Source organism: Hemitrygon akajei, chromosome 11 (genome assembly GCF_048418815.1).
Source record: "Hemitrygon akajei chromosome 11, sHemAka1.3, whole genome shotgun sequence".
Taxonomy (NCBI): domain Eukaryota; kingdom Metazoa; phylum Chordata; class Chondrichthyes; order Myliobatiformes; family Dasyatidae; genus Hemitrygon; species Hemitrygon akajei.
In genome coordinates this window covers 131,136,402-131,162,619 of record NC_133134.1, presented here as the reverse complement: position 1 = coordinate 131,162,619, position 26,218 = coordinate 131,136,402, and the positions used below count along the sequence as shown (strand labels likewise).

General features: G+C 39.0%; 1 protein-coding gene across 1 annotated transcript in view; it reads right to left on the bottom strand.

Annotated features, from left to right (window-relative positions):
- Nucleotides 1-3,343: 3,343 nt before the first annotated feature.
- The window catches only part of LOC140736016 (cadherin-like protein 26), a 65,900-nt gene continuing 43,025 nt past the window's right edge, over nt 3,344-26,218 (bottom strand). Inside the window, exons 13-18 of the mRNA XM_073061695.1 lie at nt 23,320-23,435; nt 22,535-22,633; nt 17,764-17,844; nt 14,527-14,610; nt 12,332-12,421; nt 3,344-5,131 (exon numbers count right to left, since the gene is read on the bottom strand). Of these exons, the coding sequence (XP_072917796.1) occupies nt 4,925-5,131; nt 12,332-12,421; nt 14,527-14,610; nt 17,764-17,844; nt 22,535-22,633; nt 23,320-23,435 (677 nt within the window). The 3' untranslated portion in view covers nt 3,344-4,924. The remainder of the gene's footprint in view (nt 5,132-12,331; nt 12,422-14,526; nt 14,611-17,763; nt 17,845-22,534; nt 22,634-23,319; nt 23,436-26,218) is intronic.

Sequence of the window (26,218 nt, the reverse complement as noted above, 5' to 3'; positions counted from 1 at the left end):
TCTCATGTTGCTTACTATCATTAAAAAACATTGAATGCCCATTTCTTAAAGGTCTTGCACCCTCAATACCTTCTACCGCTTTTATTCAAATCCTTAGTTACTCTAGTCTGTTTGATATCTGAAACAGTTCCACACTCAAAATCATTCCTTCTTTCATTTAACTCCTATCTACTGCCTTCACCACCAGGCAAACAATCCACTAAAATTCAATGCTTACTTTCCCATTTCCCAAAAACTCACCATTTGCCTTTCTCCATACAACTCCTATCAACCAATTCCATCTCCTGTTCACTATCTCCATCTTCTTCATCGCTTCCTGTGAACTGCGCACACCCGCAAGGAACTCCCAACAGCAGGCTCAGTCCTTTGCTCAATTCAACTCTCCAGAGGTCTGGTAACCCACCTCATCTTGACCCTTGCTTTTTTTAAATTACCGGCTGTTAATTAGTTTATTAGCTAATTGTTGTGCAGTTTATATTTCAGTAATATTGGAGTAATAATGCACATATATGCTTGATTAAGTACTTTTTGATGTTTACATTATGCATAGCAGGTTATATGCATAAGTATGTAAATGGCATACGTTATTATTCCACCAAGTCATACATACGTGCCTCACTGAAAGTAAAAAATGAATCCCAGACAAGTTTTCCTGGACTCGCATCTTTTTACTTTTAATTAGCTTTATGTTTTAGAGTTACAAAACATAACAGTGGCAATGGGAAAGTTTTAAATGATTCAGAGACAATTACTTACCTGTTGAAGAGTAGTGAGTTGTTCGAGTTTAAAAAAAGGAATGTAACACATATTTCTTCAGAAGAGAAAGAGAGAACACAGTCGAGTTTAAAGTAAAGGCAGAAAACAGACAAACCCAAGGTTTCGGAAACAGTGAACACTGGGTGATATCATAAATTTAAAAAAAGAAGAAATAGCTGGTTATATTGGAAAGACAGATCTGTTCAATTACATAGCGGATAACTGGAATATGTATACTGAGCGAATTGAGCAATATTTTAAAATAAATGGAATAGCCAGTGAGAAATAAGTACCAGTTTTGCTGAATGATTTGGGTAGAAAAACATACAGTTTGCTTAGAAGTTTGACTGCTCCAACCAAACCAGCAGAAATTAGCTTTTCTGATATCGCAAAGGTAATGCAGAGACATTCAGAACCAAGACCATTGTTGATTGCAGAACACTTTAGGTTTCATAAGTGAAATCAAAAGAAAGGGAAGTCCATTCAACCTGATTGAATTGAAGAATCGTCTGATCATTATCAGTTCAGTAATGCACTAAGAGGTTGCTTAGTTTGTGGAATTTTACAAGAAATCATTCAAAAACAGCTCCTAATTGAAGCACAACTTACATTTTAAAGAGCAGTTAAAATACCCATACCAATGGAAACAACAGACAAAGATGCACACACAAAATGCTGGTGGAACACAGCAGGCCAGGCAGCATCTATAAGGAGAAGCACTGTCGACGTTTCGGGCCGAGACCCTTCGTCAGGACTAACTGAAAGGAAAGATAGTAAGAGATTTGAAAGTAGTGGGGGGAGGGGGAAATGAGAAATTATAGGAGAAGACCGGAGGGGGTGGAATGAAGCTAAGAGCTGGAAAGGTGATTGATAAAACTGATACCAAGCTGGAGAAGGGCAAGGATCATGGGACGGAAGGCCTCAGGAGAAAGAAAGGAGGTGGGGGGGGGGGGGGGGGAGCACCAGAGGGAGATGGAACTGTGTTGTAAAAAGGAATGGAATTGAGTGTGAACAAAATTGAGTATTTAGCTGGATACATGCTTGACCAAACAAATTATGTTATCATTGTGGCAGGGGTTCCCATACACCAGACCAATGCAGGTTTGAAGGTGAAACTTGCAGAAAATGCAACAAACTAGGACACATACAAAGAGCATGTTGGGCAGACGAAAATAAATGGACTACACAGAGAAGAGAAAAAGCTAAAAAGTCAAGCTGCTGTTTCAATAGCGTACTAATCTGCATGCTGTTGACAAAAAAATTAATAGTGATGATAGTGACACAGGATTGGATTGCCTTGAGAGTTACAAAGTGAAAACTAACAGGCCACAAGCAATATGGCGTACACCAGAAGTGAATGGGAAATTAACTTAAATCGAATTGGACACTGGCTCAGCTGTTTCATTCATTTCACAAAATGAATTTGAACAGTATTTCAAAAATACTGAACTGAAGCCTGCAGATATTCTACTTATACGGGAAAAATGATCAATCCAGTGGGAATGAGATTCATAACAGTGAAGTACAATGACTAACAAGCCACATTGCATTTGTATGTGGTAAGAACAGGAGAACCAGTGTTGTGCTGTCATCAGCGGCTGAGACAATCACAACTTGATTGAACATCCATCTACCATTTGCATGCCACATCCCCAGCAATAAAGTCAACTGAGAGCAAATCAAGAAAAGTACTGAATGAGGCCACAGCAGTGTTCAAGCATGGCATTGGAAAACTCAAACATATTAAGGGTAAAACAGTGTTTAATGAAATGCCACACCTAAGTTTTACAAAGCCCGTCCAGTTCCTTATACTATCCATGATAAAATAACTAGTGAGCTGGATCACTTGGAGGCTGAAATAAGTTCTTCCAGGGCTGAGAGGCTCAGTGGCCAAGAAGAATGAGTCTGTCAGAATCTGTAGCACCAGTAAGGTCACCATCAACCCAGTACTGAGTAGATCAATACCCCCTGCCCAGGTTAAAGGATATTTTTGCAAACCTTTCTGAAGGGGAACACTTCTGCAAAGTGGATTTAGCTGAAGCCACAGATGAAGATGGAAGAAGAGTCTAAATTGTTTTTCCCTATAAGCAAAGGGCTTTATTACTATAAATGAGCTTATGTTTGGAGTAGGGTCTGCACCTGCACCGGTGACTGCAAGGCAGTCAGGCACTCAATGTTGCCTGGATGACATCATTGTTATTGGAAAGGATGACAAAGAACATTTTAAAAATCTCTAGACAGTGTTAAAAAGATTAGAAGATTATGGGCTTGCAGCTCAAGGCAACAAGTGTGAATTCTTTAAACCAGTGAATTAGTTTTATGGTTTGGAGTTATTAAACATAACTCAAATCAACTTAACTGAGCATCAACAAATGTGTCCTGTTAAGTAAAACTAACCAGTAAGTCCTGAGTACTTACCTCCTTCAAATTCTCATGCATCTCACTCAAAGTCCCAGCTTTTGTTAACTGAAACTCACTTAACATGTCAGGACTTGTCAACAATATAGTGCTTGTGTCAACAAAAACAATTTCAATGATGTAGTGTTGGTGTTACTACTTCAGTTGGCAAGTAAGTCAGATAGAGTCACCAATTATGTATCCTTTATTGAAGACAAACAACTTCCAACTATCAGCTGGTCCACCAATATAACAAACCACAAAAGGCACAGATTTTAAATGTACATGGTCTTCAAATGTACCACAGTAGAATATGAGTGTGAGTGTGTTGGTGGGACGTGCAGTACTAGTGATATCTAGTATCAGCACTATTGTGACAGCAATATCTGTTGCAGGTGAACTGCTGACGTAGACTTTTAAGGAAAAAATGTTTATTGCTGCTATTCTGTACTTGGTAGACAGGCAGAAAAAATTGGGATATTTAAACATACAGTATTTCATATTGAACTATATTTCATATAAACCCTTCTTTAACAAAAATATAATGTGTTTAAAGTTGCATACTTAAAGATCAAAACCAGCTTCACCAATTCTCAAAATAATCCATACTCCAAAAGAATTGCTGTCTAAAACAATTCAATGTACATTTTTCAAATCCCTGTAAAAAATACACAATATTTACACAGCCCACTATTCCAAGACACCAGTATAACATTTAAGTAAAGCTAATACAGAAAAACATAGAATTCCAAATGGTGAACCTATCATCTTACATTCAAATATAGATTAAAAATTCTGCTGGTGGGATAACATTGAGCCAAGACTTGCAACTACAATAATGACCTTAAACTACTTCACTTGAAGTTTGTCAAGCAAAATTGAAATGTCAGGAGGATCCCCTCACCAAGCAGGATTTTGACAGTAACAGTGTCCTTTCTCTGGTTAATGCAGGAGAAAAGGGCAAGGAAATGAAGTGGTTTACAGGGTGCTTTTTTACCCCTGTGAAGTTTTTGCAATGAAGAGGCATGTCGAGAGAGGCAACTACTCTGGACTTATCTAATTAATAAGTATTGCAGTTAAGTCAGGAATGATGATGTCCTACTATTTTGTTAATGTAGTGTCAAATGATAATTTAATCCTGTGTTTCAACACTGAAAATACCTGAAAAAAGGAATAGTAATATAATTGAATATTCCTTTTATATGGAAAAATGTAATACTAACTCCTCTTGCTATATGAAATATTTACAGCCTTTTCAAACAGTTAAAATAGCTTTGCAAAGAAAATGCAAGAGCGAGCTGAACACATTTTCAATCCTTAATTGGCAATGAGTCAGAACTGTAAAAACCACATGAAACATTGTCAAAACTAGTCCCCAGTTTTTGCATAAACTATAATTTATGGAATTTAATTTCCAGTATAATTCTCCTCACTTGTTTGGTCTATTGCAGAAATTTCCAAAACGCTGGTTATTTTTCTAAGATTTGAATTTGCTTTTTTAATCTCATGATCAGCCAGTCGTGATAATCTAGGAAACACCGCAGAAATTCAAATATCTGAATGTTCCACAGTATTGCATAGGGTTGCCTTAGAAGTCACAATGAAGTCATTTTGCTTCAATGTACAAGCTTGTTATAACATGCAACAACTGATTTGAATCCAGAACCATTGAGAAATATAATTTTTATCACTATTCAAATGTCACAAACTGAAGTTATGCAATTTAGTTAGGAATTGGCTAAATAAAAGGCATTGATAGCACAGCTTTGATCTATTTCTGTTGACTTAAATGTGGATTCTTATCTTGACATATATTTGCCAGTGTTTTAAACTTTGGTCCCAAATCATTCAAGAAGCTTAAGCTTATGTTATCTTCAATCCGGCTGATGGAATCAAGAGTCAGCATACTTGCTTCTTCTCCTTCATAGCTATATACACAAGGCTTATAGACAGCCTCTGCCATTTCTGCATCCAGTTCCTAGAAACACAAGTTGAAGTAATAAAAATCAAACTAGATATCACTTTGTTTATGATTTTCTATTAAAATGTATCTTAAATCAGTATCTGTTCTAAAAATTAAAATCTGAGTTATTATGAACCATGAACTCATTCATCACAAGCCCTACATTTAAGCTAATAATTTGAAGAACTGAAACACTTGTTTTTGTATTTCCAGGGTGGGTTGTGCATGGAAATTGGTTTTCTTCATTTTTTCTCTATAGCCTGGACATTATGGAGACCAACCTCTCCTCCATATCTAACAGGTCAATGTTAGTAAGGCTGCAGCCAAAGAAAAAATTTACAATGAGCCAATTTTGCAGACCTAGTAAAGATAACATTTTCATACCACATATCTCATGGGGAAAAGAGCTTCTTTCTTGAGCAGTGGAAGATTGGCTGAAAACCAGGAAAGATGACATGGTCTAGTATTTGTTCTCTGATAAGGAAAAAGGTGAGCTAAGTTATGCCTGTTTGGAATCTTCACTGCTAAAAACTAAATTGGTAAGATTAACCAAGAAACTAGAGTTGGTTGCAGTTAAGCACAATCAGGGTGAGGAAGAAATTAAAGGCTGTAAATACATTCAGTAAATGCAAGGTCACCATGAAAAGTGGGCACAGAGGCAGATATTCCTACCAAATGGTGAAGATGGTGGGTCTGGTTGTGATCAGTTGTCATGGGATGGATTTGCATTACAACAGGTAAAACTTGGAGGCGAAAAGCCCAAGATTTTCTGTAGCAAAGGGTGGGTGCAAAATTTAAAGGAGACTCACTTATAGACACTTCCATATTACCAGCTCTCTATGTTGAACTTATTCTGTTAGGTGCATTTTAGTTTGCTGTGAAATGGACGTTGAGTGTCATGAAGACATGTTTCTGCACAAATATCCTACTTTGCTTGGAAGTGATGTCAATTTTGTGTTTTACTGTTTCAATCAAGGCACCAACCTGCATAAAGTAACTTAAATCTGACACCAATCTGACATTACAGACGAGCTATGCAGATCCTATAGGCATTTGGAAATCATATTGCAAAAAAATTATCCTCTAGGCAAGTGATTTTCTAAACCAGTAGTATAGTATATTTTCTGTTTCTCATCATCTCTTAAATCAAGAATCCTCCATTATTTACCATATTCAATTTTTTTTAACTTGCTATAATATTCTCTTAAATAATGGTCATTTCTGATAAATGATAAACATTTATTCTAAGGTATTATTAAGATAACTCTTGAATTATTGTCTGCTAGCTTATTAGGTGCAATTTACCTACCTGGAGAAAAATTTGCAGGAGCCCAGGTTCAGATATATATGTATTATCGTTAGCAACGAATAAAGGGACAAAAGACAGGAGGGTGGCTAATAGTTAGCCTTTATTTATGAAGGGTTGCAAAGAAATGCCTGATAACTATAGACCAGTCAGTCTAACATCTGTGGTAGATAAGTCACTACAGGGGATTCTGGGTGCGCAAGATATATTGGCATTTGGACAAACAAGTTGCTTGGTCATAGCACAGCTTTGTGCATGTGAGATCATTTCTCACAAATTTGATTGAAGTAACCAAGAAATTCAATGACAGCAGAGTAGTAGACATAAGGTAGATTTCAGTAAAGTATTTGATAAGTTTCTCAAAGGCCAGCTTCTATGGAAAGTTAGATCACATGTGATCTAGGAAGAGCTAGCTAGCTGGATACGCAATGGTAAGAAGCAGAAGGTAGGAATGGTGGACTGTTTCTCAGACCTCCTGACTCTATGACTAGTGGTGTTTCTCAGTGGTCAGTGCTAGGCCCTTTGCTGTTTGTCATCTATTTGAATGACTTGCGTGAGAAAGTACAAGGCATGGTTAGTAAGTTTATAGATGACATTGAAATAGGTGGTGTCAGGATTTAGAAGGTTCTTCATCAGCTGAGTAAGTGTGAAAAAAGAATGGAAAACTGAGTTTAATTTCAATAAATTACTAATTTCAATAATGGTATTAGGGAAGATAAATGAGGGTAAGACTTTCACAGTGAATGGTATGGCCAATGGAGTTTTGTAGAACAGAGGAACCTAAAAGTACAAGTATATGATTCCCTGAAGGTGGTGACAGGGTGGTCTTCATCAGTAAGTCACTGGGTATAGAAACTGAGATGTTATGTTGCAGGTGTTATGCTACATTTGGAATATTTTGCTCAGTTTCCATTACCCTAATGTAATAAAGATGCCAATAAGTTTCAGACGAGATTTATGAGGATGGTGCTAGGACTTGATGAATCTTCTTATGCAGGGAGTTTAAACAGGTTGCAACTTTTTACATTGTGGTGTAAGAGAAAGAAGGTTGATCGTATACAGGTGTTTAAATCATGAGGGACATAGATAAGGTTGATGCACATATACTGTAGTTTTATTTTCCCTAGGAAGCAGGAATTAGGAACCAGAGCATATAGTTCTAAGTTGAGAGGGAAGTGATTTAATGGGAACCTGAAGAACAATTATTTCACCCAGAGAATAGTCAGTACAGGTCCATAATCCTTAGGGCCAGTTGCATTTCGGAATTCTGAATTTTTCGGTTATCAGAATCCCTCCTTGTTGGTTCCGGGACCCCCCACGGGTACCAAAAAACACGTATGCTCAAGTCCTTTATTTAACCTGTCTCAGTGCGGGTGGACTTTAGGACCCGGTGGAGCTCCAGACCTACGCACATCCTCCCGAATATATTAAATCATCGCTAGATTACTTATAACACATAATACAATGTAAATGCTATGTAAATAGTTGTTATACTGTATTGGTTAGGAAATAATGACAAGAAAAATATTTTATTTATAACAAAAATATTCAATAAAACATAAAAATATACAGCTTTAGAACCAAATCAAACACATGGTAAATGACTTATTGGAATAAATGTAGAACGTCACTGTCATTATGAAACTTCAGTAAATTGTCTTTCTGTTTCTTTAAATCATATACAGTGGTAGATCCGACTCCATATTCTTCAGTAAGATGCCGCACAGACACAGCATGATCAAGCTTCTGCAATAACTCCACTTTCTGCGTTATTGATAATGATAGATGCTTCCTTCTCTTTCTCTCATTGTTACCCATTGGGGCATCAGCAGCTCTTTTTGACATTTTCACAGTGAAATTAAACACAAATTCAACAGTGAACACAAAATATCAGCGAACAGCAAATGTACGTGTAACCAGTACGAGCGCTGAGCCACAACTGACGTCTGGCGGCCTCTGCTAGTGCTGTCACGTCACACCTGAGTGACGTCAACTGTGGCTAAAAAAACTTCGGTTTTTGAGCTTTTTGGATTTCAGAATTTCGGATAAGGGATTGTGGACCTGTATATGGAATGCACTGGCACAGGAAATGGTTCAGGCAGACGCATAAACACCCTGATTTAACCCTAATCCAATCATGGGGCATGCAAAGCTATCATTTAAAGGGATATGGACCAAATGCAAGCAAATAGGGCTAGCTTAGATAGGAATCATGTTGGGTGCAAGGGCCTGTTTCTGTGCTAATTATAGTTAATGCACTGTGAAGATATACTCAAAAACTGCATAAAAACTCTTTCCTGAATTCCTGTATTCAACAATATGATTTCCCGACTCTGATTATGTTTACTATTTTGTCACTAGGTGCTGTTTTTAGCATAAGAGCATCCACGGCTACCCACATAGAGCTCAGTCATAGTCACAGAGCTCTACAGAGCAGAAACAGGCCCTTCGGCCTAACACACCCTTGGAACCCATTTGCTTCATCATAATTTCCTGTGACTAAATATAGACAACAAAGTCTCTAATTAAGCTGGCATTTTTAACTATGTTGTTAATCTAGATACACTGGTTTAAAACAACAGATGCAGGTATCTCCTTCCGTGCTCTGGATGGGTGTACACAGAACTATCATCCCAGCAGATTTTGAACTTCCATACCATCACTAAGATTTAAACAACCATTATGAACCATGTTGATGACTGGCAGTATCTGCATGAACTGTGTCCATTGCTTTTCTTATCAGTCGGTTGACTAGAAACATGCAGTTTAGGCTTTACAAGTCTGGTGAACACATGCTCCATGTAGCATTAACAGGCAGTCAAATCTCTAAAACTCTGTAATATTGGATGAAGTATGCTAGAAACAGCATTTAAACAGTTTGCACACAGAGACATTCGCCAAAACAGAATCCAGGTGTTTCCCAGGAAAATGTGCAGCTGCTAGGTCAATGCCCTTAGGGTCACCATGAAGTACTTTACTCGCCCTTCTCCACATCACAGCCATGAAATATCTACACAAAGGGCTATTGTGGCTGTGAGGGGCAAAAATTGGGTGGATACAAACAACCTCTTATGTACCTGGATATCTTCATGTGGTTTGCTACAAGCCCCATGCATGAGCATTCCACACCACTGTGAGGGGCAGAGGTTTCAGTTTGCACTCTAACTTGTATATTAAAACTAAGACTGCTGAAGGGACAGTTGGTGATGTTTTCCATTATACTGAACATTTAAAACTGATAAACATGAGAAATTCTGCAGGTGCTGGAAATCCAAAGCAACACACACACAATGCTGGAGGAACTCATCAGGTCTGACAACATCTATAGAAATGAATGAACAGTCGGCGTTTTGGCCCGAGACCCTTCTTCAGGGTTTAAAACTGAGACTGGTAGATATTGTGTACAAGATGTCAATGACATAATGCACATGCTTTAATTTAAATCTCATTATCAATTCCAAAGCAATATCAATCTCTTATTCTATAAGTGGATTTCAATGCAAGTTCAAATTCTTGCTGGTGATGATGGAAGTATGATTATAACCAGACATGTAACTGATGTCAGTTAACATCAGATTCACAAATGATTTGACAAGGCTTATAGATTTGCTAAGGCATTTTTCCAACCGGACACTGTTTCACCTTGAAGATCATCTTGCATGAGCTAGCCTTGGTAAAACCTCTTTCATGTGCAACTTTCACATGGAAGATAGATTCAGCTGAATTGAATTTCCATGCTGGTCACCATTTACAGTTCCAAAGAAATTCAGTTTGATACAGACTGCTTCAAGCCAGAGAATTTAGGATGGATTTTGAGCTATTATATTTATTTGTAAAATAAACTATAGTAATAATGGCTAGTGCAGCATGCTTCCTCACTGTTCCCATGACTTGAATTCAATCCCAACCTTTGCTGCTGTCTGGAAAGAGTTGCCACGGATTTCCTTCAAATGCACTTGTTTCCTCTCACATACCAAAAACATTTTATTAGTTTCATTATCTGCTGAGAAGAATCCTTTAGATGTAGTTAAGAGGCGAATAATCAACATTGGAATTGATGGGTGTGAGTGAGAATGAGTCACTAGTGAAAAGGGAAATAGAAAAGAGATGAATGGAGCTAATGAGGTTTCCTCTGCAGGGAGCTGGCAGGGACTGGATGGTGGCCACTAGAGTAATATGTTAGCACATTTGTTAGTGGGACAACATCACTGGTCTAAGGAGGGGCCTAGGTTTAAGTCTAGGTGTGCTATTTCTTCTGTGGCTAGATGGGTTTTCTCCCGTATCTGACAGGTTAATTGTAATTTTCCCCTTCCCATGGAGTTGATGTTGGAGAATGAATTGCAGGGCAACAGTCAAATAAGGAGAGAGCAAAAATGGTTGATGGGAATGATCCCTAGTGAGCCAGATTGTATCCAATAGGTTGAATTGATGAGAATAAATAATTTCCTTTCATTAAATCTATATGATTATTGTCCATTCACCATATTAAAAAGAAACTTATAAAACATTCCCAGGATGTGGCTTTCTTTACCAATACATCAAAGATGTCTTAATTCTTCAAAGTATGGGGTTTCCCTTCTTCCACCATTGATGTTACCCCCACCCGCATCCCCTCCATTTCCCAAACACCCATACTCATCCCATCTTCCTGCCACCTGAACAGTGATAGAGTTCCTCTTTTACTTACCTACTTTCCCATGAGTCTCCACATCCAACATCCTCTGCAACTTCTGCCATCTCCAAAGGGATCCTATCACCAAACATGTCTTTACCTTATCCCCACCCCCATCGTCCATTTTCTGCAGTGATTGATTCCTCCATGATTCCCTTGTCCATTTGTCCTTCCTTACTAATCTTCCCCATCCTCCATTTTCTGCAGGGATTGATTCCTCCATAATTCCTTTGTCCACTTGTCCTTCCTTACTAATCTTCCCCATCATCCATTTTCTGCAGGGATTGATTCCTCCATGATTCCTTTGTCCACTTGTCCTTCCTTACTAATCTTCCCCATCCTCCATTTTCTGCAGGGATTGATTCCTCCATGATTCTCTTGTTCACTTGTCCTTCCCCACTCATCTTATCCCTGCAAGCAGACTAAGTGCTACCTGCCCATCCAAGGCCCCAAACAGTCCTTTCAGATGAGGCAGCATTTCACCTGTGACTCTGCTGGCATGGCCTATTGTGGCCAGTCCTCCTGATGCAGCCTCCTCTACATTGGTGAGACCTGACGTAAATTGCGGGGCTAATTCGCTGAGCACCTTCACTCCATCCGCCAAAAGCAGAACTTCTCGGTGGCCAAACATTTTAATTCTGATTCCCATTCCCATTCGACATGCTGCTAGGTCCATGGCTTCCTCTTGTGTCAAAATGAGGCTATCCTCGGGATAGAGGAGCAACACCTTATAGTTCATTTGGAAAGCCTCCAACTTGAAGGCATGAATATTATTTTTTTCCATCTGTTTAAAAAACTTCCTCCCCCTCCCCTCATCTTCTATTCTCCACTCTAGCTTCTTACCCCTTTTCACCTCCCTATCACCTCCCCCTGAGTCCCCTCCTTCTTCCCTTTCTCCTCTCGTCCTCTCTCCTCTCCTTCCTCTCCTGCTCTTTACCTTTCCTACCATCTGGTTTCACTTATTTCCTACTAGCTGTACTCCTTCCCCGCCCTGTATCTTTTAATTCTGGCGTCTTCCCATTTCCTTTACAGTTCTGAAGAAGAGCATTGGCCTGAAAAGCTGGACCTGCTGAGTTTCTCCAGCATTTTGTATGTGTTGCTTTGGATTTCCAGCATCTGCAGAATTTCTTGTGCTTGTAAAATGTTATTTGCATTTTAGTTTCCTGTACCACTTTGAACATTCTAGAACAGAAAGGAATGTTTTGGATAATGGCATAATGATAAGATTTATTCTTACCATCCTTTCCTTGGTACCCCAATCTTGTGCCCTGTAAAAGTGTGAAGAATTCCTTGAGCTGAATATTGAACTTGCACGCGATGAATGGTCCTACCAAGAAAAATAATCATTTAATTTAATTGTCCAAGAAACCAAAAACATTTATTATGAATGCACTAATACTTCATCCAATGAGTGACAAAATACTTCATGTCTACACTTGTAGTTAGGTTCCTTTGGTGTCTCACCTTCCTACAACAATATGTTATCCTACAGGAAGCGCAGCCATTCTCCCTACCACCTTTACACTCCCTTCCAGCAATAAATCTGAGGCCCTCTGACTGTGACTCACACCAACTTCATCTGCTTTGATTGTTTCTTTCCAGCTATTCCAAAATTCACTAAGATTCATTCTACCTCTTGCCCAGTTCCACCTGACCCCTACTTTATTTTGTGTTTCTCTTCCCTCACTTTGTTTTATATCAGACCTTTTTGGTTTCTAGATTCCATTCATACTACACTGTTACATTTTCAGTTTTCCTCCTGGATACCCCACTGGCTTCATGGAAGTGGTCTAGCTTCAGCCAAAAAGCCTGTGGCAATAGTTGCTCTTTTGACCATTACGGCATTATATTTTGCACGTCTTTCTTCTGTTCTCCCTTGTACATCAGTTGCATTATTTGTAGACCTGGGGCCCTTTGAGCTGAACTGACCTTAATAATGATGGCTCCTATCTACATGCACTTACTTAGGGTAAATGCATGAGACTGAAAGAGTGGAGTACTTGCCCTTGTGGTTTGAGCAGTGAGGCGTAGGGGTTCTTAGAAGATAAATTTGCCTTAGACTGTTTGCTACTGAAGCCCAGTCTAGTCCACCCTGACAGTCCTAGATTTTATTTATTTAGAGATAAAGCATGTTAACAGGCTCTTCTGACCCAGCAAACCCACACTGCCAATTTGCACCCATGTGACCAATTAACTTACTAACCCGTACGTCTTTGGAATACAGGAGGAAACTGGAGCACCTGGAGGAAACCCACACGTCATGGGAAAAACATACAGTACAAACTCCTTACAGACAACGGCTGAATTAAACCCATGGTACGGGTGCTATAATAGCATTATTCTAGCCACCACACTACTGAGCTTCCCTAAGAGGCAAAGCATAACTAAACCCTCACCTCCTGCCTGACCTGGTGAACATTTATAAATGTCGCATGTTCGGAGTAATTACGATTGCTACAAATAATTGAAGAAACATTTATAATGTTGTAAACAGATTAAAAGACATTAACAATATTAATACAAATTGCGTAAATTACTTTTTACTTTTCTCCTCCTAGTCCATGGTCTGGGTACCCCCACTGAAATACCTGGAGTTTTCATTCCCATGTTGGAAATTTTTCAACTCTTCAGTCCAATTTTTCCCAATTTTCAACATGGAGACTAATGATGGAATGAGATGCTGGATGGGCCAGTGGTTTTGTGGAACCATGGAAAATCATTACTTGGAAATCACTTGGTTGTCCATGGTTCCCTCAAAATTGCTGGCCCATGAAATGAACTTCTGCAGAGGGAATTATGGCTTGTAAGCCCTGAAAATGTATGGAATTCCTGTGTATTCTCACTGTAACTTGAAAAGGAACTTGGTGTTCAATGATATGAACATGAATACACTTGCTATCTAACTTTCTAAATTGGCATTTTTGGGATGGTATTCCCTGTAATTGCTAAAGGAAGAGATGGGGAGTTCCTTGTATTATGATTTCTCATACCTTGAGTTTTTGAAAGGGCTCAGCAAAACAATGGCAAAGGGAGACGTGGTTAGAGCAAATGTAGCTTCCTCATAACCAGCTGCAGCAATCACCTGTGACTGCGCCAGGGTTTAAACAAAGTCCATTAGTGGGGCCCAGTAGGAACTCAGCATTTCATTCCCTGATCATAGCACTCTTCATTAGGCAGCACCCTGAGTATGCTCAATATATATTTTCAAGGTTCTAATGCCTAACCTATGAGTAATATTGGTTTCATATCCTGGGCACTAATTCATCTGACCCAGTGTCAAGTATTAAGGCATATAACTATATTCTTGCTAATGAGAGAGAATGCACAGTTAGGCAGAGAGCAAAACTTCTATTCTCCACATCTTGCAGCCTATGTACAATATATTAATATTTCTTTAACAAAGGATCAAACATCAGAGTTAATTGTTCTTACCATACTGTGCCCCTTAGCCAAACCAAATGTGCTAAATCTTTGTGACATGTTATTCGTTCTTAATCTGCCATCTCCATAAATATGCTACAATTAAAGGAAAGATGAATAATTTAAAGTGAGTTAAAGTAATCAAATTAAATAAAATTTTAAAATTATTAATACTTTACAATACTTTAGCTTGTTTCTTACTAAAGTAAACAACGGTTATTTAGATCTCTTATGGAGACTATGCCATAAACCAAGAATACGGTTATACAAGTTGCATTTTAAGTTGTGCTTACCAATAGGGCTACTTACCAGTACACCTTCATCAGCAACTTCAGGCTAACTCAAAAATACCTTCCTTGTCTACAATTTTGAGCTGCTACTCTACCAGGAAAGTTTTGATGAGTATGACCAGCAGTTGCTTGGGTTGGAAGTCCACCAGACCTCAAGGGAAAAGAAACATCTCCTTAGGCTCTGAAGACTAGAAAACCTGTTACTTAACAGGTTGCTAGGATGAGTACAGGCGGACCAGCAACACTTCTGTAATCATGATGACTCTTCATCTGCAGCCCAAACACCTAAGGCCCACCCTGAATGTAAGCCAAGAATAGAGGCAAATGTCTTGGATGAGGAGGTAATCAGCACTAAGAGGAAAGAACATGTTGAAGAATTCCTCAACTATGGCTCTGCTCTTCATTCCATACTACAGCAAACTACTCAGTGCAGGCACCCTACCACCCAAAACACCAAAAAAAAGAAGAAAAAAATGCCTGTGAAGGACATTAAGCCCTTGGACTCTCTGACTAAAATGCCCAACTTTGACAGAGGAGCGCAGAAATGCCATAATCATAACCATCTTCAAATAAAGAGACAAGTCCAAAATGCAGGAACCATAGTGGACCTGGAGTAAAATCCATTCAAAATGTGAAAATACCTAGAATTTACCTCATCAAATCACCTTGATATGATAAAAGTCAAAATGTGAATCTAAGTGTTATTCCCTTGAGAGGACAGTGGAATAATTCACTGACACTGGAATGAGAAGGAAACATGCTACAGACTTGTAGCGCTGACCAGCTGAAGATGTTGTAACCAAGCATGAAGGAGCAATTACGACACTAAAATTACCAAAGGCATAATTGTGTAATGAAGATACAGTGCTGTAGGCAACCTTTAATAATTTGCAAGATTGAACACCTACAAACACGGGAAAAGACTACTTTGAGTAATTGCCAGGCGGAGATGTGTTCGAAATTATCTTCAATTAACGCTGAGTCTTAGGCCTGAAAAGTTAACTCTTTTGATTTTCAGAGCTGCTGCCTGAGTATCAAGGCAATTTTAGGAAACCAGTATCTGAGCATTGAGGACATTACCAGGTTTCAAATATAGTTAATCACTCAACAGCTACTGGTCTCCGGCATAAAGGTCTCCAAAATTCATGGCCCTCTGCAGAAAGAAATTCATCCTAATCTCACACTCAAGTGGGAGTCCCTTTATCCCATGGATACATTGTTTTTACTTAGATGTCCTCCACTTTAAAAAAACATTATCATAGCACTCTTGAGGAAATCTGCAGATGCTGGAATTTTTTCCTATCATTCACATTTCCCCCTCCCCCTCCTACTTCCAAATCTCCCACTATCTTTCCTTTCAGTTAGTCCTGACGAAGGGTCTCAGCCCGAAACATCAACAGTGCTTCTTCCTATAGATGCTGCCTGGCCTGTTGCGTTCCACCAGCATCTTGTGTGTATCACAGTACTCTACCAGCTTTCTCACAATCTTACACTTTAATAAGATCTATTGGTGTATTTATGAACTGTAGATGGAATAGACTTAATCATTAGACATCCTGTGGATTCAACCCATAAACATATTGTATAAGTAAATTGGAATAAGGTGTGCAAAATTCTTTGCCATACTACAGATATAATCTTCACCTATAATGCAGATGAACCAAGACTGCTCTCCATTTTCTCCTCTCTCTGCTCTCCTACTTCCCTCTCTTCCTCTCACTGTCCTCAGCCTCCCTCCTTCTCCTCTCATCAACAACCGCCCCCCCCCCCCCCCCGTCTCCTCCTCCTTTCATCATTTATGTTCAAATGCAGAACATTCAAGATGGGAATGTTTACAGAACATTGAAGAATCATGCTGAAAGTTTGCTGCCAATATTTTCTCAAGTTTCCATGACAGCTGGTACCAAGTTTTGTTTATTTGTCAAAGGAATTTGTTTGTATTTCCAAAATGTCAAGGAGCTAGTGACTGGTCTGAACACGCTCCCCTCAAGTGATGAATCTACATCTGAAAGAAATCAAGAGTTTTATTAAACTTTAAGTTCTCTGAAGAAAACCTTCTTGAATAAGTGAACTGCAGTCTTTAAGGATTAGTAAATCTTCTGAGACTTTACATTTATTTTCAACTTTTACTACATTTCCAGCACAGAATCTTTCAATTGCAATGGTTAGGAACAAAGGAAACTATGTATCAATTAAAATGTATTTGGAAGCACGGGGAGCCCTTTAATAATGAAGAACTCTGGGTTTGAAGGGGAGCCCACTGTGCTCCATAAACACAGCAAGCATCCTGGGAAACTGAGGTCAGAGCAAGCCCATGCACCCTTATGTTTTCTACTGAAAGAAAAGTAGTGCAAGTACCTTTCCTTGGAGCACAGAGCATCATAATTTCACAAACTTTTTGCTATTAAGAAATGGAGACCATTAAGCTTGCCAATGTGTGCCATCTCTATGTAAGATTAATCCAGATAGAACTTTTCCCCAGTACTGCAATTTTTTTCCTTTCAAATGCTTAGCCAGTTCCTTTTGGAATTACTATAATTGAATCGACCTCTACTGCTCCCCTTGGTACATTCCAGACACAAATCTCTTATTTCAAAGAAATGCTTCCCTGATGCAACAATTGGTTGCTTGGTTAATCAACTTTATTCAATCTCACTAGATTTTGACTCCTCTGTTATAGGAACAGCTTGTCTCTCTGTCTCCACTTGACTTCTTTCCTGAGGTGTTGTGCTCTGAAATGATCATGGTACAATAGCTGAACCAATATTTTATAATGATCAGAAGGCCAGCACCACACACCTGGGTCTTTAAAGAACCAATCACCGAATGAAGCTAAAGAACAATTTTAATTGTATTTTGCTCTGTCAATTTAATTTGAGACCTTCAATTATGTGTTTTCTGCCATTCTACCAAAATTAAATGAAAATATTATAAAGCAGTGATGAGTATTTGCTCTTACCGAATTGCTTCTAAGAGACAACGCTCTTGCATCATGGACACTCATTTGTCTTATTGTCCCTTTGACATTGGATCTCATCCCCTAATGTGAAAAGAAATCATGTTCTGTTATTAAATTGAAAGCAGTCTATTGGTTTGGAAAAGAATTGTTTAGAAGTAGGAGAATGAGAAGTAATCATGGGTATATAATCACATTTTGTCACAGAATTTCTAATGAAGCCAGAAAGAAGATGGAAAGGTACTGTATATTGATGATATTAAAATAGCAGTCCACCCACTGGGAAAAAACCGTGCAAGTGGATTTCAATGTGTGTAAGTGAGATGCTCTCCAATTTAGATCTGGTAAAGATATATGAGAATATTTTCAATTTGACAAGAAGCTGGGAATTGTAGAAGAGCAGAGAAATTTAGAAGTCCAAGAATAAAAAACACTAAAAATTAGTGGCAACTATAAATTGGTTGAAAAGATTAATGAAAATATTGGGTCTTACCTGAAGTCAGAATATTAAAGTAGAAATTATATTACAGATCCACAATGCCTTTGTGAAACCTAGCTAATCATATATTACTGATAATTAAAAAATTAAATTACTGTATTCATTTCTGTGAACTATCAAATTAGGGACACTCGGCACTTTAGCGGTGCCATATTAGTGGATGTCTTGGATTATTGAATGTTATTCTATTAATACTCCAACACATTTTAATTCACTTTTTGAAAAAAATGTTACAAGAGTAGAAAAAAACAATTTTTAACTGAACTGAGTAAGTTTCAAAGGAGCACCGGAATCAGCACCTGTTGAACCACGTACAAACCTGTCAGATAGTGGATTACCACAATTTTGATGTATTCCTTACTATAATATTTGATTTGCGTTACAACAAAATCAATTATTGTTGATTAAGAGAAATTCATTTCAATTTGTTACGAATGTGCCACAGCTCTGAGGGGCCGAAGGGTGCGGGATAGCCCCCTCCTTTGTGAGAATCGCAAGATCACTATTAAGTCAGTTCAGGGGACTCAGGAAATGAGAGAAAGACATGCAAAATCCACAAAAGGGTTGGAATGTGTCCTGGCCTCCGAAAGGCGGACCCATTGATACCGGCTATTGTCTCTTGGAGACGGACTTGTGTATTGCATCCTGCACGATGCATCGAAGCCGCCCCCCCACCCAGGCAATGAACCGAGGGGGAGGTTGGTGGAGGGATTGCATCATCCCAACCTGATCGACATCTGCGACCCTGTGAGTCAGGATAAAAAGAGGGTCTGGGGGAACAGCCCCTCAGATGCAACAGAAGAAACGCTAGCGATCCCGTAATAGCGAAAGCCGGTGGAAGGCCACGTGCGTCCGCTTCCATTTGCCCCGGAATCGGAAAAACGGTTTTTTAGCTAACAACAGGGAACTCAACTCCCAACGACTCTCGAAGGATTGGCATCATAAAAGGAATGGGCAAGTTTTAACCCATCTTTCTCTCCAACCAAAGGCTGCAGCCTACAGCTTGACTGAACTAAAGTGACTTTTATATTTCCATCGGACAATACATTATCCCCTAGACAACGATAGAGCTATTTCTTATTGATTATTATTATTATACCCGCGCTTTTAGATTTAGTATTGATGATGTATATCATCTGTGTGTTTGCATTGATATTATTTTTGTATATTTCTATCAATAAATACTGTTAAAAATAGTACCATCAGACTTCAACGGACCTCTCTATCTTTGCTGGTAAGTGACCCAGTTACGGGGTACATAACAAATTTCTGCCATGAATTTACATGGGGAACAATTATCTCAAGCTACGTAAGTTGAGACAATGATGGACATTGAGGAATTGGGACAAATAATTTGGGATGTCCCTTGGGCTACTGTATATACGAATTATCAAAGATGAGAGATTAATGATCCAAAAGCACATTTAAGAGGGTAAGTTTCCAAGGCCTGTCCAAGTGAGAACTCAAACCTTATGGGTAGCTAAGAAAGAAATTACAGAGATATTTACATCATCTTACATGGGGTGGGGGGGCATGGTAGTGTGGTGGTTAGCACATTGCTTTATAATACCAGCTACCTGGGTTCAATTCCTGCTGCTCTTTGTAAGGAGTTTGTATATTCTCCCTGTGACCATGTGGATTTCCTCCAGGTGCTCCAGTTTCCTCCCACATTCCAAAGATGTAACAGTTAGTGGGCTAATTGGTCATTGTAAACTGTCCCATGATTAGGTTTAGGGTTAAATCAGGGGTTGCTTGGCAGCACAACTCAAAAGGCCAAAAGGGCTACTGTGTGCTGTATCTCAATAAATAAATAAATAAAATCTTCAACCATGAGTAAAGTTCTCATGGTAAACCAGAAGATGGCTAGTGTTATACTGTTACTATATTTATGAAAGGGTAGCTAAAACAAACCAGGAAACTGGAGGCCAGTCAGCCTGACAGTGGCAGTAGATAAGTTACTGGAGGTGATTCTGAGAGACACACCTAGCAGCATTTGGATAGACAAGGACCAACTAGGAATTGTTAGAAAGGCTTTGTGAATGGGAAATTGTGTCTCAGAAGTCTTAGTGTTTTTTTTTAAAGAGGTAACCAAGAGGACTGACGAGGGAAGCATGGTGGACATTTTTTATAACAAAGCATTTGACAAGATCACTTATGAAAAGCTTATCTGGAAGGTTAGGTTACATGGGATCCAAGGAAAGCTAGCTAAGTAGAAAAATAATTGGCCTAATGGTAGGAAACAGAGGGTGAGAGTAGAAGATTGTTTTTTTGTACTGGTAGCTAGTAACAGCTATTACCATCAACCATCAGGCTCTCAAATCAAAGGAGATAACTTCACTCAACTTCACTTGTCACATCATTGAAATGTTCCCACATCCTATGGATGCACTTTCAAAGACTCTTCATCTCATGTTCTTGATATTTATTGCTTGCTTGCTTGCTTATTTATTTATTTATTTATTTATTTGAATTTATTTTTGTATTTGCACAGTTTGTTGTCTTTAGTGCACTGGTTGAACGCCCATGTTGGTGTGGCCTTTTATTAATTCTGTTATGGTTATTATTCTATTAAGGATTTATTGAGTATGCTCACAAGAAAATAAATCTCAGGGTTGTATATGGTAACATATCTGTACTTTGATAATAAATTTACTTTGAACTTTGACTAGTGATACACCACAGTGATTGATGTTAGGCCTATTGTTGTTTATGGTGAGGCAGAGAAATGTCTCTACCAAAGAACATGTAAGCCACTCCTTCCCTCTGCTAGCCTTCAGGGCAAGATAGAGCACATGCTTAGCCCCCTGATCAGGGTCACATGAAGCCATGAAGCAAGTAGTGGATGGTTGTGTGAGCAGCTGGTCCATATCACAAGTTCTGGTTACGCAATCATTTACACCAGGCAGAAAATCTCTGAAGAGTATTGATATTGGTTGGGGTCACCCTTCTTGTAAAGACACTGCCCAGAAGAATGTAATGGTAAATCACCTCTGTAGAAAAAATTGTGAAGAGCAATCATGGTCATGGACAGAGAAAAGAATGAGAACAGTGTGAAGGGGGTCTTCCTCCAGGCAAGGATCAAATTAGAGACAGATGGAAGACCATGAACACACATGTCAAATGGCACATAATAATAATAATGATGATGATGTGTTTGAATGAGAATCTGCAAGACATGATTCATAAGTTTGCAGACACTAAAATAATTGGTATCATAGACAGTGAAAAAGGTTATCAGAATTTAAAAGGGGATCTTGATTAGCAAGGTACAGTAAGTGTGGTCAGAAACGTTAAAAGGCATTCAACCCAAAGAAGTGCAAGGTGTTGTATTTTGTAAAGTCAGACCAGGATAGGACTTCCACAGTGCATGGTAGACAGAGGACCTAGGATACGACTATAGTCGATTATAGTTAATTGGGTTATCTGTTATTCAAGATAGCCAATTATTTGATACAATTATTAAAGACAAAAACTAAATTGAGAAAATAGCCAGAAGTCCCTTTGTTTCTTTGGGATACTATGTCACTTAATTGGGACAGAAGACTATTGCTGAGCAATTTCTAACTATTGTCAGGTGCAAGAACTTTAGATATTACACTATTAGGTATCACACCAAGTTTAGAGTGATCAGTTTTTAAGTAACATCAGTTGCATGTGTATGTGTTCAAAAAGCAATGACTTTTGTCACTGATAGTTGGCAAAAAAATAAGCCATTATCTATATGGAGTTTGTACATTCCCCTTGTGACCGAATGTGTTTCCTCCAAAGACATGCAGTTAGGATTATGAGTTGTGCATACTATATTGGCACTTGTGTGTCCCCAGCACAATCCCGAGACTGTGTTGATTGTTGATGCAAAACAACACATTTCACTATATTTTTCAATGTACATGTGACAAATAAAGCTAATCTTTAATCATTACCTAAGAAGAAGTAATCAATACCAAGGCACAGCAATCAGGAACTATGATGGCCCCACCAAATAATGAGCTATTATTTTTATATATTTTATATTTCTTGCTGCCTTTACTTTATTTATTTGAATATGACAATGCTGAAGGAAATCAAAACCTTTGTTTATATTTACAAGGTCTAAACTCACTGCTGTTTACAAAAGAACTCGTCTTAATAATGTACAGAATGTTCATGCACTTGAACTTAACTGTTTCCTGCAAAGACATGTACATTGTCAAGTGATATTTTAAATTAAAACTAAATGCATCTAAAATAGCTATCATCACACCTTTAAGTGAAATTAAAAAGCCAATTACTTACTCCAACATATCTCTGACTGCCATAATTGATTGTATTTCTTTCAGCACTCAGCCCAACTTCATTGGAAACTACTTGTGATGAAAGAAAACTTGCTGGCTTCTGTTGTGAAAAAGGAATCATGTCTTTTAAATAATTTCATAAATTCAGTACATGGTGAAAGTGGGTAAGTTGTATTTAACATTAAAACAGTAAATGAATCTTAACTGATATAGTTTGACCAGAATGTTGCATGAACAGATGTGCTATACATAGAATATTTAACACATTCAAGTGATGCTCAAAGGCTTGTATTCTCAATTTGTGTTATCAATTAATGAACTGTAATGTGTTATATGGAAAGGTGGAACTGGTTAGGACTGTATTCTTTATAACATAGAAGATTGAGAGGAGATTTAATAGAGGTATTCAAAATTAAGAGGGGTATAGATAAGGTAAATGTAAGCAGGCTTTTTCCACTGAAGTTGGGTGGACTTATAAGAAGTCAAATAGGATACTTACCTTCTCCAGTGAGACATGGAATATAAGAGCAGTGAGTTCTAGAACAAGTATATAAAGCATTAGATAATGATGGAAATGTGATTACTACAGAGTGATACCCTTGGTCTGAAGAACCTCTTTCTGGCCACATGATTTAATGGACTCTACAAGTAATATAAAAATTAAACATGCATCTTAATGACTTTCACTGATTACTTATGTTTACTCAGAAGAATAGACAATAAATTAACTAATGTTATCATAAAATTGCAATGCACAGAGGTTTAAAACAGATTTCATTTACTCACCTGATTCTCTACAAGAACTCCTTCATCATTGTATTTAATCAAGGTCCACACAGGTTCATGATAAGGTTTCATAAATGCCTTTTTAAATGTGCAAAACAGGAGTAAACATAATCCCACTGCAATATTTTAAAAGAAAAGAATGCACAGTTTAATCAGTTAATGTTCATTTGGGCACCAAGTTCATCACTAGTCTTAATCCTCGCACATCTTCCAATCTAGTGTAATGCATTTGTAGTGTTCTCGCTCAGGTGTAAGAGAACTCTGAACTAAACACCGAGGTAAACCGTAGTCAATGAAAACAGGATCGCAATAAGATTAACCGTTTACTGTTCACTCTTCCACATTAACGTATGGTGAAAACTGTTGATAAAACAATACAAAATGTATACAGTATTTGTTTCCTTCTTGATATCACATTTACATCGTAAATACTTGCAGAAGTAAAACTACAACTACATTACATTAAAGTGCAACATACAGTCAGAATCTACCTACGCCATTGACTGCTTTAAATACACTTCAACACAAACTATCCGCAACTCTTTAAATAACAAAAACATAAACCTTATCAACCGTCATTACTTTTAACAGAATCAGCGTTAACGTTTTTAATTCAACATATCGATTATCTCATGAACTTACGGCGTTGCTTCACTAATGTTTCTAGTGCATAGAAAGAAAACTTTTCTTGCGCTGATCCTGCACATGTGAGCCCCCTCCTTCCCGTTTCTCCAAACCGGTATTTTCCCACAAGACGCGGCGAAACCGGGTGTGACGTCATCGCATGCCGCGATATATCACAGACAACGAATTTACTTTAAGCAATCTTAACTTTAACTAGAAAATGATAACAAACGAATTACTAAAGTGAAAATATAATAAACTAAACAAATGCCATAAAGGCAACACACTCCCCGCTTGACCTTCGTAGGGTCCCAATGAACATAATACAAAACTTCAGTCTCTGAATCAGTCGTTAGGTAGAAGTAGAATGACTTCTGTAACCGGCCTTTGGTAAATTTTCACATCACCGTGGTCAGTAGTTTTCAACTCAACCTTCCTGACATGTCCATCCCTTGGCCCACCGCTTGCTCTCTGCTTGTCCTCCTCTGGTGCGTCTCGTAGTGATAGTCCAGGGACCAAATACGTCGAGCCCCACGTATGTAAAAGGAGGGCATGCTTCGAGGCGTTCTGGTGGGAGGTCCGCCATATGTTGAGCTTCCAACTTGCCTTGCAGTTTCCTGGCAGGTTACACATTTATGAAGTACTGAATTGATCAGTGTTTTACCTCCCAAGATCAACAGTCCCACTGCTCTTATTGCTCCTTCCGTCAGGTGACGGCCCTGATGCTTTACCTGTTCATGGTGATGGCGAGTGAGCAGTAAGGACACATGGCTGTCTTTGGGCAGGATTACTGGACTCTTTTCTGCAGCTGGAAGTTGGGAGTGTATTAACCGGCCTCCAATGCAGATGATATCGTTCTTCAGGATCGGGCTGAATTTCCTCAAGGGGCTGTCCTTTGGTATTGGTTTATTAGCTTGGAGAGCTGAAAACTCCCTTGCAAAAGCCGCTCTTTGAGTTGCTTTAAAGATGACGTCCTTTGCCTGGGCCAATTCGTCCGCAGTGCGAAGGAAGTTACATTTGTGCCGTAAGAAACGGAGGAAATTGCGATGGTCCTCCTGTACTAAGAAGCTATGGAACATCTGCTGGATGTCCAGTAAGATTGCGACCTTCCCCTTCCGGAAGCGCAGCAGGACTCCGAGAAGGGTATTGTTAAGGTCGGGGCCTGTAAGGAGCACGTCGTTAAGGGAGACACCAGCGCACTGAGCACTGGAGACAAAGACCACCCTGATCTGATAGGGCTTCTGTGGGTGGTAAACCCCAAACGTTGGGAGGTACCAGCACTCCCCGCCTTCCCTCAGTGGCGGCGCTACTTCAGCATGTCCATTAGCGAAGATCTTCTCCATAAATGCTATGTATTGTTGCTGCATCTCAGGTTTCCTTTTCAGGGTTTTTTGCAAGGATGTGAACCGCTTGACTGCCTGCTCTTTGTTGTTTGGCAAGCACTGACGTGGTTCTCTGAAAGGTAGTGGGGCGACCCAGTTATTTTCTTCATCTCTGAAGACCTTGGTGTCCATTATTTTTAAGAAAATGACGTCTTGAGTTGATGGAGCAAGTTTATTATCATGCTCAGTTTGAGCGAAGACTGACTGACCCAACGTCTTGTCGGTTACTTTACATTTGTTAAAGTCTTGTCATGCTTCCTTGATACACATGAAACTTGTGCAGGGTTGAAAAATTGAATGACGGCCACTCTCTAGCACATTGGTCTTGAGTGTGTTAACTGTCGGTTTGTGTACGTTGCCAAGACACACCTCTCCTATCACCACCCAGCCCAGATCCAGGCATTGCGCAAAGGGGGCGTCGTGTGGTCCATTGACCTGCTGCCTAACCTTGTGTACCCGGAGAACATCTCTTCCTAATAGCAGGAGTATTTCTGCTTTTGGATCCGGTTCTGGGATGTGCTTGGCAACGTGGTGGAGATGTGGCTGGTGTAGCACTGCACTTGGCGTCGGGATCTCAGTGCGGTTATTCAAAATTTCATTGCACTCTAAGAGTGGAGGGAGACAGATGACAACTTTACCATCCAGGGACTCGAGCTGGAAGCCTTCTGCCTTCCTTCCATAAGTTTCCACGCTGCCTGAGCAAGTCCTAAGGTAGTATGGGGACTGGTTACTCTCAATGTTGAACAAGTCAAAGAACACTGGACTGACTAGTGAGCGATTGCTCTGATCGTTCAGAATTACATAGGCTTTGATGGCCTTGTCTTTGGCTCCCTTAGGGTACACCTTAGTGAGACAGATCTTTGAACAAGAATGGTTTGACTGAGCTTGACCGC